The sequence below is a fragment of the Carlito syrichta genome, unplaced genomic scaffold (assembly GCF_000164805.1).
Source record: "Carlito syrichta isolate Samal-C Ts95f unplaced genomic scaffold, Tarsius_syrichta-2.0.1 Scaffold306175, whole genome shotgun sequence".
Taxonomy (NCBI): Eukaryota; Metazoa; Chordata; class Mammalia; order Primates; family Tarsiidae; genus Carlito; species Carlito syrichta.
In genome coordinates, this window is record NW_007250271.1 from 102,769 (window position 1) to 122,018 (window position 19,250).

Consider the following 19,250-nt stretch of genomic DNA (forward strand, 5'->3'; position numbering starts at 1 on the left):
GGGCTCAGGCAATCCACTCACCTCAGCCTCCCAAAGGCGCAGGATTACAGGCTGAGCCACCGAGCCCGGCTTTGAGTAAGAATTTGTTTTGATTTTAGAAGTTTTATTTGAACATATTAATAAAGTGACCCCTAAACAAACAAGATAAAATTGATCAAGAGTACTCCTTAATAAAAGGTTCCACAGGGGTCTATCACTGGCAATGTCTTTCTTTCATTCTCATCACTGTGAGAAGATGCATGCCAAGTAAATACATTGTGATATTGGGTTTTCATAGCTTTAAAAACCAGCTTCATTGAAATATAATTCACCTACTATACAATTCACACAATTAAAGAGTATTATTCAGTGGGGTGTCGTGGCTCACACCTGTAATTCCAGCATTTTGGGAGGCTGAAGTAGGAAGATTGCTTAAGTCCAGGAGTTCAAGACCAGCTTGGGCAACATAGTGAGGCCTAGTGAGAGTTTTTTTCTACAAAACAATTTTAAAAAATTGTGACATGGTGATGTGCACCTGTAGTCCCAGTTACTCAGAAGGCTGAGGCAGAATGATTGCCTGAGCCCAGGAGGTCGAGGCTACAGTGAGCCGTGATCGTGCCACTGCACTGCAGCCTGAGCAACAGAGTAAGACCATGACAATAAACAAACAAACAAACAAAGTATAATTCAGTGAATTTTAGCATATTCACAGAGTTGTCCAATCATAACTTTTAAAAGATGTTGTAGTATTTATTGACTTTTCTGAAACTCAATTTTTATGGTCTTATAATTGGGAGTTTTCTTAGAATTTTACCATCAAGATTAGAATGAATTACTTTTTAAAAAATTACTAGCTTGAATCAAGATGTGGCAGCTATGAAGGAAAACACCACTAGCCCTGATAACTCAAGTGGAAATGGCAAACAGGATCGGATCAAACAGAGAAGAGCTTCCTGTCCCCGACCAGAGAAGGGGACTAAATTTCAGCTTACTGTCCTTCAGGTCAGTGTATAAATATGATTTGGTTAAGAGTACATGTAGAAGTTGGGAGGATCAGGGCAAGGCAATGCTTGAGAAGTGAGTTGTAGAATATTGTGAAATTCTCTCTAAACTAACGTTTCCTTTATTGAAAAAATTCTGATAAGAGTGCATTATGTGTTCATTGCTAAACTTGGGAAATATAGGGAAAATATAAGGAAGAAAATGAAATGCACTTATAGCTACCACTCAGAGATAGCACCTGTTAATACTTTGGTTTGTATTTCTTTCTTTATGTATATGTAGTGTTTTACGTTATTAAGATGTAATAGTACAGTAATAGCAAAAATATATTGAGTTATGTTTGTATTAGGCACCCTAAATGTTATCCATTTGTTTTATTATTTAATCCTTTAATTATCCTGTATATACTAGTATATACTCATCTTTACAAATGAGGATATTGAAAATCAGGGAAGTCAATTTGCCTAAGGTCACTCAACTAGCAAATGATAGAGTCAGATCTGAACCCAGATTTTAAGGCCCATCTTTAACTAGTATGATGTGTATTTCAGATGGATGCTTATATCTATATACAGTTTTATATTGTGCCTTTTATAAAAACTTAATATATCATGTATGTTTTTCTGTATCAAGTAATATTTTAGTAACATTTTATTTAATGTATTTATTTTTGTGCTCTACTTGTATTCTTTTAAAAAAAATTTTATTTTAGATTTGGGGGTACACATGCATGTTCGTTACATGGGTATATTATGTAATGGTGGGGATTGGGCTTTTAATGTATCCAATAGGTAATCTTTCAACCCTCACCTCCTTCTCCCTCCCTATTTTTGGTGTCCCAAGTATCTCTTATTTCCATCTTTATGTCTAATACGATCTTTAAGCAACTGCATTAGATAGTCCCTTGTATGGAGATATATTTTAATCATTCCCTTTATTGTTTTTCATTTAGATCCTTCCTTCCTTCTATCCATTTTTCTTTTATCTGTCTGTCTTTCTCCCAGTCTGTCCTGTTTTCTAATGTGCTGTGTTCTTCTCTTTTTGTCTGCTTCTCTTTCTCTGCAGGAAACATCCTTGAACATAAATCATTGTATCTATCCCTGATTATTTCCATATGATAGAGCTATAGAAATAGAATTAATGGGTCAAAGAGTGTGAAGTTTATAGATACATGTTGTTAGATTGTTGTCCAGAAAAGTTGGGCCAGTTTACATTTCTATTAGCAGTGCCTTTTCTTTTGCTTAGAGTCAATTTGTAGGATTAAGGGAATTTTGGAAGTGAATGACTGAATTTAGATTTTTGCATTGACGATAGCTGTAGTGACTATTGTAACTTTTTAAATAAATGTTGTCTTCCATTTTATTTTATTTCCCATAGGATCACATTTCTAAGTTGATTTCTTTTACTGAGTAGTTTGTCATAGAGTGGCTATTTAGGCGGTATTTCACCAAGGGAAAACAGAATCTTTTTAGATTCTGAACTATAATAAGCCATTTTCCATATATATTGTATGTGAACTAGTCTAAATGTTTCCTGCACAATTTGCAAAGAGAAGATGATGACTGACTCTTTTTTTCTCTTTTAATTTGTAATTTAAAATTGTGGGGTACAGTTCAGGGTTAGGTATACAAATATTCATTGTGCAGGTACCCTTATTGATGAGGTGTGCCCCCCCTTTCCCAGTCAGTTATCAACTACTGGATGACTGACTCTTTTTTTTTTTTGAGTTGGAATCTCAATCGGTTGCCCAGACTGGAGTGCAGTGGCTGCTCCCGGCCACCGCAGCCTCGCCTGCTGGGTTCCGGCGATCCTTCCGCCTCAGCCTTCTGAGTAGCTGGAATTACAGATATGCGCTACCACGCCTGGCTGATTTTTTGATTTACTGTAGAGATGAGGTCTCGCCGCCCAGGCAGGTCTCGAACCCGCGGGCTCAGGCAATCCACTCACCTCAGCCTCCCAAAGGCGCGGGATTACAGGTTGAGCCACCAAGCCCGACTGGATGACTGACTCTTAAACTGGTGAATTGTTTATACTCAGGTATCAACATCTGGAGACAACATGGTAGAGTGTCAGCTGGAGACACACAACAACAAGATGGTTACCTTCAAGTTTGATGTTGACGGTGATGCACCAGAGGATATTGCAGACTATATGGTAAGTACAGTAAAACCAAATTATTTTTCTTTCACTATTCTCCGTCTCTTTTTTCCCTTTAATTCTCCATTCAGTTTTTTGGAGCCATCGTTTTTAAAGGGTACAGTTAGTTTTAAAAATTTGTACAGAGTTAAGGCCAGTTACAGTGGCTCTCATTTGTAATCTCAGCACTTTGGGAGGTGGATGCAGGTAGATTGCCTGAGGCCAGGAGTTCCAGACCAGTCTGGACAGCACAGTGAGGCCCCATCTCTACAAAAAAATATATGTGAGGGAGATCCAAAAGACCCAGAATTTATTTATTTTAAAAAATGTGTATTTATTCTTACATGTCTAAACTTCAGTCACCTTCAAAGTAACTCTCCATTTGATGCAATATACCTATGGAGATGCTTTTTTCCACTGCTTGAAACAGTTTTTGAACTCGTCCATTTTGATGGCTTTTGTTTGTTTGTTTGTTTGTTTCACCTCTTTCACACTGGCAGAATATTTTCCTTTGAGGACTTTTTTCATCAGAGGAAACCAAAAAAAGTCATTCAAGGTGGGATTAGGTGAATAGGGGGAGCGTGGGACACAGGGTTCATACCATTTTTGGTGTAAAACTGCTGAACACTTGGCGCGGTGTGGGCAGGTACACATGTAAATTGGACAGGTGTACTCATAAATCACCCATCATGAAATGGGCAAACACGTTGAATGAATCTCTAATAAAAAATTCACTGAAGCTGATGCAGCCTCTCACAACAGTGCTAGCTGGTACACTGATGCGGATGGATTCCTAGAACACTGGTGGGGGAAGCCTGTACTATCAGGGGCCCACCCTCTAAAAGATAATTTCGGTTTTTTTGGGGTCTCTTTTGTATATACCTATGTGTTAACTGGGTGTGATGGTATGCACCTATAGCCCCAGCTATTTGGGAGCCTGAAGCAGGGGGATCACTTGAGTCCAGGAATTCAAGGCCAGCCTGGTCCATGTGAGACCTCTATCTCTACAAAAAATAATTTTAAAAAATTAGCCAGGTCGGGGGAAAAATTAGCCAGGCACAGTGGCTGCTTGAGAGGTGGAGGCAGAAGGATCTCTTGAGCCCAGGAGATTGAGGCTGCAGTGAACTATGATTATACCACTGCACTCCAGCCTGGGTGACAGAGTAAGACCTTGTTGCTTTAAAAAAATTATATCGAATTAAATCGGTTATGATCAAGGGTAAGTTACTGTATCACCTTTGGTCTCATTATATTTATCTGGAAAATATGAGGAGGTTTTATTAAGAGATGATCTAGATCAAGTGGTTCTTATCTTTGGCTACATGTTAGCATCACTAGATAAACTTAAAAAAAAAAAAAAACTCAGCTGGTCTCGGTGGCTCAGCCTATAATCCCAGCACTTTGGGAGGCTGAGGTGAGTGAATTGTCTGAACCCGCGGGTTCGAGACCCGCCTGGGCAACTTGGCAAGACCTCATCTCTACAATAAACAAAAAATTAGCTGGGCGTGGTAGCGCGCCTGTAATTCCAGCTACCTGGAAGACTGAGGCGGAAGGATCGCTGGAGCCCAGCAGGTTGAGGCTGCGGTGGTCGGGAGCGTGCCCCTGCACTCCAGTCTGGGCAACAGAGTGAGACTCCAACTCAAAAAATAATAATAATAATAATAACTCTTTTGCTTGGGCCCCTGATTAAACCAGGGTCTTTGGAGGGTAGGCCTAAATATTAATAGTTTGTAAAGCTCCCCAGGTCATTCTAATGTGTTACCCACTGATCTAGTATCTTGCATGTAAGTATTCAAATTATATTCACCATTTAATTTTGTTTTTAATATTTTCTTTGAATTGTTTGGCTTAAGTTAGTATTCTCCTCCCCTTCTTTTAAAATTATAAATAGCATCTCACTCTGTTAACCCAGACTGGAGTACAGTAGTACAATCATGACTCACTGGGCTCAAGGGACCTTCCCACCTTTGCCTCCCAAGTAGTTGGGACTAGTGCACATCACCATGCCTGGATAATTTTTTGAAATTCAGGGTCCCACTATATTGACCATGCTGACTTGCAACTCCTGACCTCAATTGATCCTCCTGCCTTGGCCTCCCAAAGTGTTGGAATTACAGGCATGAGCCACTGAGCCCGGCCTTTTTTCCCATTTTGATATAGATGGGACTAGGGTGGCATAAAGAATGTGTAATGCTTTTATTTCTGCCAACTTTCTTTGTATATGCATCCCTAGCCAAGCAGAATTAAACATTTTGAAAGTTAATCGTTTTGACCATTCTGCTTCTTGTTTAACATAGTATTTTCTGAACTCTCTTTTTTCATATTTCTCATGAATATTTAGCCTAATTAATGGTCTTCTGGATCATGCTTTATCATTTTTGGAGATGTTTCATTTTGTGATTTTAAAGCTTTTTGGTGTAGACATCTTAGTTTTAAACACTGCCTCAGTTATGCTCTTCAAATAACAACCAATTTATAGAACACCAGATATTATTTTAAATGCTGGCTTCTTTTGTAGGTAATGCCAATCTGACAAATGTCAGTGGCCTCAAAATAGAATAATTTAATGTATTATGTGGCATTTTATTTTCTGGTCTTTGTTCATTCTGCTGTAGTCCTTGGATTTAGCTATTCAATTTTAATCTTTTCTTTATGGTACTCACCATTGATATAATATTATAATTTTGAAGAAACTAAATGTATTCTCATGAATAGACTTACTTTTACTTCCGGATAGGTTGAAGATAACTTTGTGCTGGAAAGTGAGAAAGAAAAATTTGTGGAAGAATTGAGGGCTATCGTAGATCAAGCCCAGGAGATCCTTCATGTCCACTCTGCTTCAGAAAGAGCCACTGGAGTTGACTCTATTACTGTGGAATCCAGCTGTAGCCAAGTAAGAGCAATTGTTTAAGCAAATAGGTCTTCTTGGATATGTATCAGGAACTTTTTAATTTATCTATTCATTTTTAATTCAGACAGGATCATCTGAACAAGTACAGATAAATTCTGCATCCACTCAAACCAGCAGTAAGTATATTTAATAAAATTTACCATTTGGCTTTTGAAGCAAGACATTTGGAAATGTTAATATACACACCTTCATTTGGAAAGATGCTTGCCAATAAAGTAATTTGATAAGTTGTTAATGTAGGTTTTTCCACACTTTGAAAAGACCTAATAGCCCAGAGGTAAAAATCTGTCCTCCAGATTTTCTCCAAGTGTTGCTCTTATATCTGATTAATTTGTTTCTGAGTTGTCACATGATATGTTACCAGAAAAGCAGTCACAGTACTGACGACCATTAATGGCATAATTGTTTAAAACTTAACTGCAAGTTTTTTTTTTCCCTTATTTGAGATGGACAGAAACTTTTTTTAACAAAACCATTACATTCTAAGTTGCCTCATGTGTCAGTTCAATAGTCAGTCATATCTTGATTTCATTCCAAAATGATTGCATTCTAAGTTGCCTCATGTGTCAATTCAATAGTCAGTCATATCTTGATTTCATTCCACCAGTGATATGCTTCTACCTGCTCTGGTCACTGGTAACTTTTTGTAAATCAGATTCTGAATAAACTTCCGGAGACTAAAACTAGGACCTTCTGTTTGCTTTTCTGATGACTTTATCTCTCTTGCTCTGATCATGGGTATACTATGAGTGTCTGGGAAGGGAAGTACAGCCATAGACAAATGAGGACCTCTGAAGGAATTATAGCAACATTAAGAAGCAAAAGGTGGTGTGGGAGTAATAAAATCAAATTCCATTTTCCTGAAATTTAGTTTGACTAAGGTAGGATGCCAGAGTCCTCCTATGTCTTATTTTTCTGGTTAGCCAAGATCTGAGCAGGTTTCTGACTGACAAAGTTGGGTAAAGTTTAAAAGAAAATTACTTGTTTGAATAAGTTTACAAAGTGGGAGTTAAGATGTAGGGGTTTATTTTACTTTATTTTGAAAATTGTCATACAGAAAACTTGACTTTTGTTTTCTTTTGGTATACAGTTCTGTAGATTTTAATGTGTATAGATTTATGTAAGCGCCCCATAATCAGAATACAGAACAGGAAATACAGATTTTATTTTATTTTATTTTATTTTATTTTATTTTATTTTAGTTGGAGTCTCACTCTGCCCAGGCTGGAGCGCAGTGGCACACTCACGGCCACCGCAGCCTCGACCTGCTAGGCTCAGGCGATCCTTCTGTGTAGCTGGAACCACAGGCACATGCCACCACGCCCAGCTAATTTTTTGATTTATTGTAGAGATGAGGTCTTGCCAAGTTGCCCAGGCTGGTCTCGAACCCCTGGGCTCAGGCAGTCCTCTTGCCTCGGCCTCCCAAAGTGCTGGGATTATAGGCTTGAGCCACTGCACCCGGCCGAGGAAATATAGATTTTAATGAAAATAGTGCTATTTTTTCAAAGAGTGTCTTGCTTCTAGTTGCTATTGATACAGTGTTGGTTTCAGCAGAATCTAAAATCCTTCTCTAAAGATGTCATGTACTTAGTTCTTTAGATTTTTTTGTCAGGATCGGGCAGTCTGGCCTTATAAATTGCACATATTCTAGTGCTGTTGGAAATGAAGATACAAAACAAATTGTTTTGTTAACCTACATTTCTTTTTTCTTTTCTTTTTTTTTATTAATCAATATTTTTTATTATGGTTTTGTGGGGTACAGTTAAGGGTTAGGTGTACTAGTGCAACCTCTGTGGAAAGCAGTGTGGCGATTCCAAAATTGACTTTCCATATGACCCCGCAATCCCCCTACTGGGAATATACCCTGAAGAACTCAAATAACCTACATTTCTTAATCAATAAGGTAAACAAATTTATAACTGCTTAGCCTATTAATTTTTTGCTAATTCTTTCTGCAGATGAATCTGCTCCTCAGTCATCCCCAGTTGGTCGGTGGCGATTCTGTATCAATCAAACAATAAGAAACCGTGAGGCTCAGTCTCCTTCTCTTCAGCGTTCCATGTCTGTGGTTCCTGACCTACATCCACTTCCTAGTAAGCTTTTATTTTCTGCCAGCTTTGTCCAGACTCAAAGGATAGGGATGCAAAACATATACCATATTTTTAACTGGTTTTCATGACTATTTTATGCTTATGAGAATTTTCACAAGTATTTTTCAAGACATCAATAATGGGGAATAACTTAAGCCATTTAAAATCTAATATAAGAAAAAAAGAGAAAGCTTTTTTTTCCTTAATGAGTTGAATTCTGTGAATTTTATTCTTATTTATAAAAGTACTTTCACAGAGGTTCTCATTTGCTCTTGCTCCTTCTTTCCCTTTTGTGTTTGGGTATTAGTCCATGCTTTGTACTCATCAATACATGCTTAACCATTTTCTGTTATTGTTCCAGGTCCAAGAAACACAAGTAATAAGGAAATATCACAGGACATGCTGCTCACTATAGAAAATAATCCATGCCAGCGTGTACTTTTCCCCTGCAAATCAGAACACAAGGATATAGTTGATGGTAAGATATCTGAATGTGCTAGTGTAGAAACTGAACAGCCAGCTGTACTTTATCAAGTGAAAGATGACAGACAGATAATGGCACCAAATACTAGTAGTTCCAGTTATTCTGCTACTTCAGTTTGCACAGTTCCTGTTGAATGTGAGGGACTTACCAACCAAGCAGGCACATTTGTACCTGTGTATCCATGTTACCAAGCTGCCGGTCCGGCTGATGTACTTATGGCCCATCCTGGCGAATCAACTCAGATTGCTGGTAACTCTCTTATGACTTCGGCATTTGTGTCTGATCAAAAGCCTCAATCCTTATCAGTACAGCAGCCAACTATAGATACAGAGTTTATTTCTGAAGAAGGAGAAACCACAGTGAACACTGAAGCAAGTTCTCCTAAGACAGCCATTCCCATTCAGACCCCTGGCCTTGAACTGACTACCCTTCTAACTACTACTGTCCTGGAATCAGATGGGGAAAGACCTCCAAAAATTGAGTTTGCAGACAACCGAATTAAAACTCTGGATGAAAAATTAAGAAACTTGCTCTATCAGGAGCATAGCATCTCTAACATCTATCCTGAGAACCAGAAGGATACTCAAAGCATAGACTCTCCATTTTCTTCCTCTGCTGAAGATACACTCTCCTGTCCAGTGACAGAAGTCGTAGCCATCAGTCACTGTGGAAATCAAGATAGCCCTGCACAATCCCCTAATTTCCAACAGACAGGCTCTAAGATTCTGTCCAATGTGGCTGCAAGTCAGCCTACTAACATATCGGTGTTCAAAAGAGACCTGAATGTGATAACTTCTGTACCCAGCGAATTGTGTTTACATGTAAGTATCATTCTTTCTAACCAGTTCCTTATTATTTGTTTATGATATTAAAGAAATGCCTTTTCTAAAATTCTGTCCTTTGAAATGAAATTGTTTATGTCATAAGATTCTGAGATCACTGGTATTTAAGAAGGCCTTGACTCAGCCTGCAGGTGGCCAGAACTTCTCAGTAGAGATGGTGGAACTATCTTTGGTAAGAGAGCCCTCTGGTGAATTAGCTAGGAACTTGTAAGCAATGTCTATATTTATATTAATGACAACAGTAACTGACTCACACATAAATTGTTTTAGTGGGTAGGAAAAACGTACTATTAGATTTCCACTTAAAATGCCTTTTATTAGTTTCCTTTTTAAACAAAAAAAAAATTAGTTTTAATTTATGTTTGGGGGCTTTAATTTTTTAAAAAATAAAAAAGAAAGTAAAAATTATCCATCACTCCCATTACTTGTTTTTTAAGTTATTTAATGTAGGAACTTCAATTTCCCTTTTCTGCTCCTTCAAATCACAGAGGTAACCACTGATAATTTGATGCTTATCCTTTTCTTAAGCCTATACTGATCTATTTATATACATTTTACAATATTTTATTCACAAAAAATAATGTGCTATATACATATTGGTCTGCAACTTAATTGTTTTCATTTTACAGTGTATCATGGACATTTTTCTAAATCTTTACCACTGTATATTTTTGTCTTTGTTTTTTGTAGAGACATTGTCTTGTTCTGTCACCCAGGCTGGAGTGCAGTGGTGTGATCATAACCCACTGCAGCTTCAAACTCTTGGGTTCAAGTGTTCCTCCCACCTCAGCCTCCAGAGTTACTGGGAGTACAGACTTGTGCCACCAGGCTCGACTAATTTTGTAACTTTTTGTAGAGATGGGGGCTTACTGTGTTGCACAGACTGGTTTTAAACTCCTGGCCTCAAGCGATCCTCCCTCTTCAGTCTCCCAAAGTGCTGGGATTACAGGCGTGAACTTGTCATTGTTATTATATAAGTAATGAAAGTAATAATATGTGCTTGTACATAAGTAAAATCCACCCCAACCCAAACCTGTAGACATAGCTGTTAACAAATCTTTTCAGACATAGTATAATTTAATATGCAAATATTTATATAGGCATACTTTTTAAATAATATATTTTGTATCTTTATGTAGATATATGCTATGTATTTATATACATATACTTCTTTACATATATGGGGTATTCTCCATTTTTTCACTTATTAAAGGCATCTATCCATGTCAGTACACATAGTTCCTCTTAACTTTTTTAAACAACTGCATGATATTCCACTGGATAGACATAATTTAATTTTTTGTAAACTAGTTTTTGTTTTTTTTGTTTTGAGTTGGAGTCTCACTCTGTCACCCAGACTGGAGTGCAGTTGCTGCTTCCGGCCACCGCAGCCTCGACCTGCTGGGCTCTGGCGATCCTTCCACCTCAGCCTTCCAAGTAGCCGGAATTACAGGCATGTGCTACCACGCCCGGCTGATTTTTTTATTTATTGTGGAGATGAGTCTCGCTGCCCAGGTGGGTCTCGAACCCGCGGACTCAGGCAATCCACTCACCTCAGCCTCCCAAAGGCGTGGGATTACAGGCTGAGCCACCGAGCCCAGCAAACTAGTAATTTTAAATTATAGAATCAATATAAACAAAAACGATTCGGAAGGATAGAAATTAAAAGTAACCATTGTGTTAACACCCTCCCACACCCCCATCCCACTCCCTAAACACTTTTAAATTCCTGGTTCTAATTCTTGTGGTCATTGCCATTAATAACTTATAAATAATATATATATTTATTTCTTGATTCAGTAATTTTAAGTAATACTTATTGACTGATTATTATGAAGGGTGAAGAAGTTATTGTATTTTCCCTTCCACTTTTCTTTCCTGTATACCTATCAATTCTTATTACTGCCTTAACATTGGCAAAGTTATGACATTTACATTCTGTTCTTGAATAATTTGTTGTCTACATTTCGTATGTTGATTGTAAGATTGAAAATCAATAAACAGCATTTATATCTTGATTATGTGTTATCTAGTTATCACATAATATGATTAGAATCATAAAATATGAAATGTTATTTTCTGTCATTGAAACTTTCCTGCTCAAAGGAGACTTTCTCAAGGGTCACAGTCAGATGGATTCTCTATTTCTTTCCAGTGTACATTGTTACATTTGAGTCACATTTAGCTGCCACTGTTTCTGGTATCCTAGAATTCCTCTTTTTTCCCTGAAATACTTCTGTGAGTAATGTTTTCAAATATGTCGCATAGGTGACACATTTGATATTTTGTTGTATGTCAAAAACGTCTTTATTTTGCTTTACACTTGATTGACTAAGTACGGTTGGTAGGATTAGAATCTTTTTCTCTCAGAATTTAGAAGACATTGTTTCAGTGTCTTTTATTAGCTTTCAGTATTGTTGATTAGAGTGATAGCGATGATTATCATTCATTTGTAGGCAATCCATTTTTACTCTAGACCAGCGCTGTCCACTATTACTTTCTACAATGTGGAAATGTTCTGTATCTGCACTATCCAGTAGCCACAGGTGACTACTGAACACTTGAAATGTGGCTAGTACAACTGAGAACCTGAATTTTTTATTTAATTTAATTTAAATTAAATTTAGACAGCCACATGTGGTCAGTGGCTACTGTATTGAACAGCATGCGTCTAGAGGCTAAAAAAGGACACAAATCTTCAAACTCAGAAGGCCCACAAAAATAAAAGATGAATGGAAAAACTACATACCTAGACACAGTTCTGATCAGATTTGTGTCCTTTTTTAGCTCTAATAAACTTCATTTTGTTTTTTATTTTTTTCTTCCCCTTCATTGTCTTTCTTCTTTGTATTTAGAAATTGTAGGAGAGATATAACATCCTGAATGTATCCTCCATATTCTTAACAGCTTGCTTTCATTTTTTTTTTTTTTGACTTGGAGTCTCACTCCATTGCCCAGGCTAGAGTGCAGTGGCACGCTCACGTCCATGCCAGCGTCGACCTGCTGGGCTCCAGTGATCCTTCCTTCTTGGCCTTCCAAGTAGCCAGAACTACAGGCATGCACTACCACGCCCAGCTAATTTTTTGATGTATTGTAGAGACGAGGTCTCACCATGTTGCCCAGGCTGGTCTTGAACCCACGGGCTCAGGCAGTCCTCTCTCCTCAGCCTCCCAAGATGCTGGGATTACAGGCTTGAGCCACCATGCCTGGCTGCTTTCATTTTTTATTTCATTTTCTTTTTTAACCATATGTTCTCAGATATATCTTCAGTTGTTTTTGTTTTTAGTTTCAGCTCACTCTCTTGGTATTCAACCGTATTCAGTTAATTTTTCATTTGACAATCATGAATTTGATTTTTCAAGTTTTTCTTATTTCTTGGCTCCTTTTTTCATTGCAACCTGGTTTTGCATATATTTTCTCCCTAGCTTTTTTCTCAGAAAACTGAGAAAAGATTAACTCTAGAATATATAAAGAACACTGACAAAGCCTGTGTATGTGTGTTTCATAGAAGTGGAAATACAAATGCTTGATGAATACATGAAAAGGTTTTCAACTTTATTAGTAATGAGAGAAATACAAAATTTTAATGGAAAATGATTTTTGGCTAATCAGACCAGTAAATATTAAGGAAATTGACAATAGCCAATATTAATGAGACAGTAATTTTAATTGTGTTGATAGGAATAAAATCAGTACAACCTACTTGGAGGGCAATTAATCACTATTAAAATTTGAAATATGTACATCCATATGACCAAGCGATCTCACTTTTAAATTCTACCTGAAAGAAACATTTACTGCTTGTGCTTTTGGTGTCATATCTGATGAGATCGGGCTCATTCAGGGGGAATCACTACAGACTTTTAGTGTTATAGCTAAGAAACTTTTGCCTAATCCAATGTTACGTCTATGTTTTCTTTAGACAGTTTTATACTTTTAGCTCTTATATTTTAGGTCTTTGATACATTTTGAGTTAATTTTTGCATATGTGTGAAATAGGGTCTAGCTTCATTTTTCTGCATTTGGATATCCAGTTGTTCTAGCACCGTATGTTGAAGAGACTATTTTCCCCCCATTTAATGGTCTTAACACCTTGTGAAAAATCAATTGATTATAGATGTATGGATTTCCTTCTGGACTCCCAATTCTGTCTCATTTATCCTTATATCTATCCTTTTGCCAGTAGCACATTGTTTTGAATACGGTAGCTTTGTAGTGAACTTTGAAATCAGGAAGTGTGAGTCCTTCAACTTTGTTCTTTTTAAAGATTTTAGTTTTTGGTGGGTTTTTTTTGGCTCTTTGGAGTCTCCTGCGATTCTATATGAATTTTAGTATCAGCCTCTATTTCTGTAAAAAAGGCCATTGGGATAGGGATTGCGTTGAATTTATAGATCACTTTGGGGACTGTTGACAGATTAAGTCTTCCTATTCTTGAACATAGAATGGCTTACCATTTATTTGGATATTTCTTAATTTCTTTCATCAATCTTTTATAGTTTTAGGTTTACAAGTCTTTCACCTCCTTGATTAAATTTATTCCTAAGTATTTTATTCTCTTGTTATTATAAGTGGAATTATTATCTTAATTTCCATTTTGGATTCTTCATTGCTAGTATGATACAACTGATTTTTATGTGTTGATGTTGTATCCTGCAAATTTGCTGAGTTTATTTATTAGCTGTATTAACTTTTGGTGGATTATTTTGGTTTTTCTATATATAAGATCATGTCATCTGTGAATACAAATTATTTTATTTCTTCATTTCCTGTTTTTCTTATCTATTAATTTTTCATTTCGTGCTTTCCATCTTTTTGTTCTTTTGATTTTTGTATTGGGAGAATTTCTCAATTTCTCAGCTATTTACAATCTCCTATTCAGCTTTTTTGTGTGTGTCAAAGATTATATATTTTTAATTTTTAGTAACCATAGTTAATTCTTTTTATAATGGATGTAGTATAATCACACGTCTGTCTGAAGATGTTAAAGTATTAGTCTATGGTTTTTCTTTTAAGGTCTTTTTTTAAATATTACAGGTATGTGGGGTACAAGTCAGGATTAGTTACAGAAGCAGGCTTCGTGAAGGTGAAGTTTGGACCTCCAGCTGGCCCTACTTCCCTTGGTTTAGGACCAGGTATCCTTTGTGATGCTATGTGCTCCCTCCCCTGGCAGTGTCCTTCGACTGCCAATCCCTCCCCTGTGCCATTATAATTAGTGATCAGGTCCAACTTATGAGTGAGAGCATTCGGTATTCAGTTCTTTGTTTCTGTGAAAGATCACTAAGTTTGATGGTCTCCAACTCCATCCAATTTGCTGTGAATTCCATGATTTTGTTCTTCTTTATGGCTACTTAATACTCTATCATGTATTATGTATCACATTTTCTTTATCCATTCCACTTTTGATGGGCAGTGGGGTTGGTTCAATGTTAGGTTATTAATGCTATTCCCTTGGCTATTCTTCTGTTTGTTGAACTTAATATTTTCTTTTCTCTTCTTTTTCTTTCCTTTTTTGAGGCAGGGTCTTGCTCTGTCACCTAGGCTGGAGTACAATGGCATGATCACAGCTCACTGTGGCCTTGACCTCCTAGGTTCAAGCGATCCTTCTACTTCAGCCTCCCAAGTTCCTGGGACTACAGGTGCACACTACCATGCCTGGCTAATTTTTTTATTTTTTGTAAAGACGAGGTCTTTCCATGTTGCCTAGGCTGGTCTTGAACTCCTGGGCTCAGGCAGTGGTCCCACCTTAGCCTCCCAAAGTGCTAGGATTACAGGCAGTAGCCTAGCCTAATGTTTTCTTATAATGCTGGTTTTCTATAAGTGTTTAGTGATTTTTAGTTGTGTACTCATCTTTTCTTTTTTACCTATAAGATTCCTTGTTCATGTGTCAGTAAGTGCTATATACAATTACTTTAGCCTTCCTCCAATAATTGTGGGAAGGGCATGAAAAATACTTCTTGGCACTGTACATTACATGTTCTCTGTAATGCTGCCCTGGAGGGTGGCTCAGTAGCTAGTCTCCAAAGGTAGGAGGGCTTACTCTCCTTCCTGGATGTTGTCTTCTCCTACATTGCTGGCCTTTCTTTTGGCCACAACCCTTTTCCTCTTACTACTCTTACTTGGAGGCACATGCCTCTGCTGTCTTTTGCTTGGTGTGGAGGTGGGAAGGAGAAGGACAACTGCCTGGCTGTTTCTTCTTTGGTATCTCAACTAGTTCATTCTTCCATTCAGTGACTATCTCTTGAGCAGTGAATAAATCAAAACCTCTGTGTTTGTGGCGCGCACACTCTAGTTGGAGGAAATAGACTTATATATGGTAGTTAGGGAAGGGCTTGTATGTGATGATGATGTTCATAGGTGGAAACATGTTCAAAGAACCAAAAGAAGGCCAGTAAGTAGGAAGTTGTTATGAGATAATGTTGAAGAGACAGATGGGGATAGATTATGTAGAGTTTTGTAAGCATTCTGTCTAGCCTACCATTCATATTCATCCTTTTGGTTGGTTGGGACTTTCTCTTGTTGCCCATTTCTGTCATCTTAGTTTACAGCGTTTTATTTTATTTTATTTTATTGAGTCAGATTCTCACTTCATCATCCAGACTGGAGTACAGTGGCACACTCATGGCTCATCACAGTCTTGACCTTCGTGGCTTAGAAGTTCTTCCACCTCAGCCTTCTGAGTAGCTGGGATTACTGGCGTATATTACCACGCCTGGCTAATTTTTTGATTTTTTTTGTAGAGATGAGCTCTCACTATGTACTTCTGGTCTTGAACTCCTGATCTCAAGCAATCCTCTTGCCTCCACCTCCGTAAGTGCTAGGATTACAGATGTGAGCCACTGCGCCCAGCCTACAGCATTTTAAAACAGTTCCTACATATGCCATGGCCTACTTTTTCCTTCTTCAGTTATATGTGCTTGTGTCCATATCTATTTTTCCTATTGTGTCTGTGGATTTGGATCAATAAAGGAGGCTAGAACGAATATTTAATTTGCCATCTTGATCCAGTTACTACATATTAAAATGTTTTTTCTGTAATTTCAGTGGGACCAATGCAACATTTTCTAAATGGTAATATTAATGAGTTTTTTCTTCTCACGAAAGTAATGTTATTACTAGTCCAAAATAAGGCTTCAGGAAATAAAAACTAATTGTTCAGAATTTTACTTTCAGAAACTCCTGGCCTTTTCTAAATATTAATAATGCTTACCAAGGCAGTATACATATTGCTGCATAGACTGTCTGCCTTCTGCCTTCAGACACGTGTTAAATTCCATTGTGTGTGTGTGTGTGTGTGTGTGTGTGTGTGTGTATAAATTGTGTTGCGGTCTCACTTTGTTGCCCAGGCTCAAGTACAGTAACCATGATCATGGCTGGGCTCACGCAATCTTTATGCCTCAGCCTTTCAAGTAACTGGAACCACAGGTGTACGCCATCATGTCTGCCTAATTTTTTATTTCTTATAGAGATGAGGTCTCGCCAAGTTGCCCAAGCTGGTCTCAAACCCCCTGGGTTCAGGTAATCCTCTCACCTGTGAAAGTGCTGAAATTACAGGTGTAAGCCACTGCGCCCAGTTTATATTCTTTTTTTAAAATCTTCTCAATTAGTAGTGACCATTCTCATGTTTTCCCAAGGTATTTATGGCTGTCTGTATTTGATTTTTGTACTCACTATTATAGGAGATTTATTTTTGAAGTACTCATCTAGATTCAGGGGCTTTTTGGGAGGGAGTAGGAGGACAAGAAGACAAAAGAGTGACTTTATAGCCAGCATAGCCTTATGTTAACAACTTTCAGAGCATGATTTCGAGGTCTTTTGTAAATTTTAGTATGCTTACATAAAGTAAGAAACTTGATTTGCTAATATTTTTCTGTAAATCTAAGTGCCTACATATCTTGTGTTTCTGTGTTATTAAGTGTGTCAACATCCTTAACTCTTAAATAACATGAGCCTAAATGAAAATTTTCATTTTAGTAGAATGATAACCTTTTTAGTAAATTGGTACATATGAAGGAAATAATTTCTATTTTGATTTTCAGTTTTCAAAGTTGATATAATGAAAAATATTCTGCAGTAGAAGATTATAATCTGTTCTTTTATTTATCTGAAGTCTAAATAATATTTTTAAAGAAAGAGGGTGACTTAATTTCTATAAATCGAGAACTTAAGGTTCAGTCTGATATGTTACTATTAATGCAACTGTATTCATAGTATCCTATTTTTGATGAAAGATTAGTCCATACAGAAAACTCCAGTGATATTTTTAAAATGCCTCACATCATCTAAATTATTATCACTTTGATTTTTCTCATTTTTTTGTCTCCATTAGGAGATGTCCCCAGATGCTTCACTTCCAGGGGATCCAGAGGCCTGTCCTGCTGCTTTGTCAAGCGGTGGAGCCATTCATCTGCAGACAGGAGGTGGATATTTTGGCCTAAGCTTTACTTGTCCTAGTCTCAAAAATCCTATTAGCAAGAAATCCTGGACTCGCAAATTAAAAAGCTGGGCATACAGGCTACGGCAGTCAACCAGCTTTTTCAAGAGATCAAAAGTCCGTCAAGGTAGTGTGCTTACAGTCAGGGACATAGACTAGGTAACATCATTTTTCATTTACTTATGTTTTTTTTTTTTGTTCATACACAAATCTTGCCACTTTTTCCACATAGCTCATATATGTAACATATCCCATTAATGTCATTACCGTTTTATTTTTCCTTTTGTAACGAATTTGATTTTCCAGGTATTCATTTCATATAGATACTAAGTCTTGGAATAAATCTTACAATGTCTGATTTAGAATTAGGGACTTATACAATGTTGCTTATTACATTAACACCTTTTAATTGTCTAGTAGGAGTTAAGCTTTTTCTACATTTCTTCATTTTTGGTCATGTAAACAGATTGAGTCTTAACAAACAATTTTCTCTTTTCTACTTACAATTTGGCAAAATTTACAGTGGAAGCAGAAGATATGAGATCAGCAATTGCTCCTGATTCCATCCCTCGGACACGGGAGTCCACAACTGATACTAGGGCTTTGAGTAGATGTAAAGTGATGAGTGGATCATTTCAGCGGGGTCGGTTCCAGGTTTGTGTCTTTGGTTGAATCTTTATTTACAAGGGCATTATATAAAGGAACAGCCATTGAAGGTCTTAGTCTATAGATGATATTTAATGTTATTATTATTATTTTGAGTTGAGGTCTCACTCTGTCACCCAAAATGAAGTACGGTGGCACAATCGTGGTCCCCACAGCCTTGAACTCCTGGTCTTTAGCAATCATTCCTCCTCAGCCTCCTGAGCAACTGGGACCACAGGTGCAGGTTACCATGTCCCGTTAATTTTTTTATTTTTATTTTTGTGGTAGAGAGAGGTCTTGTTATGCTGCCTGGACTGGTCTCAAACTCCTGGCCCCAAGCAGTCCTCCTACTTCTGCCTCCCAAAGTGCTGGGATTACAGGTGTGAGCCACCATTCCTGGCAGTACCACTCTAACTGTAGATCACTGTCATATTTCATTTGTTCATCTTGGGCTGGGTGTGGTGGCTAATGCCTGTAATCCTAGCAATTTAGGAGTCTGGTGTGGGAGGATTGCTTGGGGCTAGGAGTTTGAGGTTGCAGTAAGCTATGATTTTGCCACTACACTCTAGTCTGGGTGACAGAGCAAGACCTTGTCTCTAAACATCAGTAAATAAATAATTTTTTCATCTTGCACACATCCCTTTATATTTTGAAGCCATCAATAAAGGTGAATCTAAAAAAATGAAGATTTCAGTAGCTGGAAGAGAGCACACAAATGGTTTACCATTTT

The 19,250-nt window shown here is 37.4% G+C and overlaps 1 protein-coding gene across 3 annotated transcripts in view; it reads left to right on the forward strand.

Moving 5' to 3' along the window:
• WNK3 (WNK lysine deficient protein kinase 3) overlaps window positions 1–19,250 on the forward strand; it is a 127,831-nt gene that overhangs the window by 84,991 nt on the left and 23,590 nt on the right. For 2 of the 3 annotated variants that reach the window (XM_021714959.1, XM_008062953.1), the window contains exons 11-18: window positions 834–981; window positions 3,019–3,135; window positions 5,855–6,010; window positions 6,093–6,144; window positions 7,987–8,121; window positions 8,480–9,423; window positions 17,771–18,002; window positions 18,399–18,529. In XM_021714959.1, the coding sequence (XP_021570634.1) occupies window positions 834–981; window positions 3,019–3,135; window positions 5,855–6,010; window positions 6,093–6,144; window positions 7,987–8,121; window positions 8,480–9,423; window positions 17,771–18,002; window positions 18,399–18,529 (1,915 nt within the window). The remainder of the gene's footprint in view (window positions 1–833; window positions 982–3,018; window positions 3,136–5,854; window positions 6,011–6,092; window positions 6,145–7,986; window positions 8,122–8,479; window positions 9,424–17,770; window positions 18,003–18,398; window positions 18,530–19,250) is intronic. The other variant, XM_008062954.1, reaches the window with a different exon arrangement.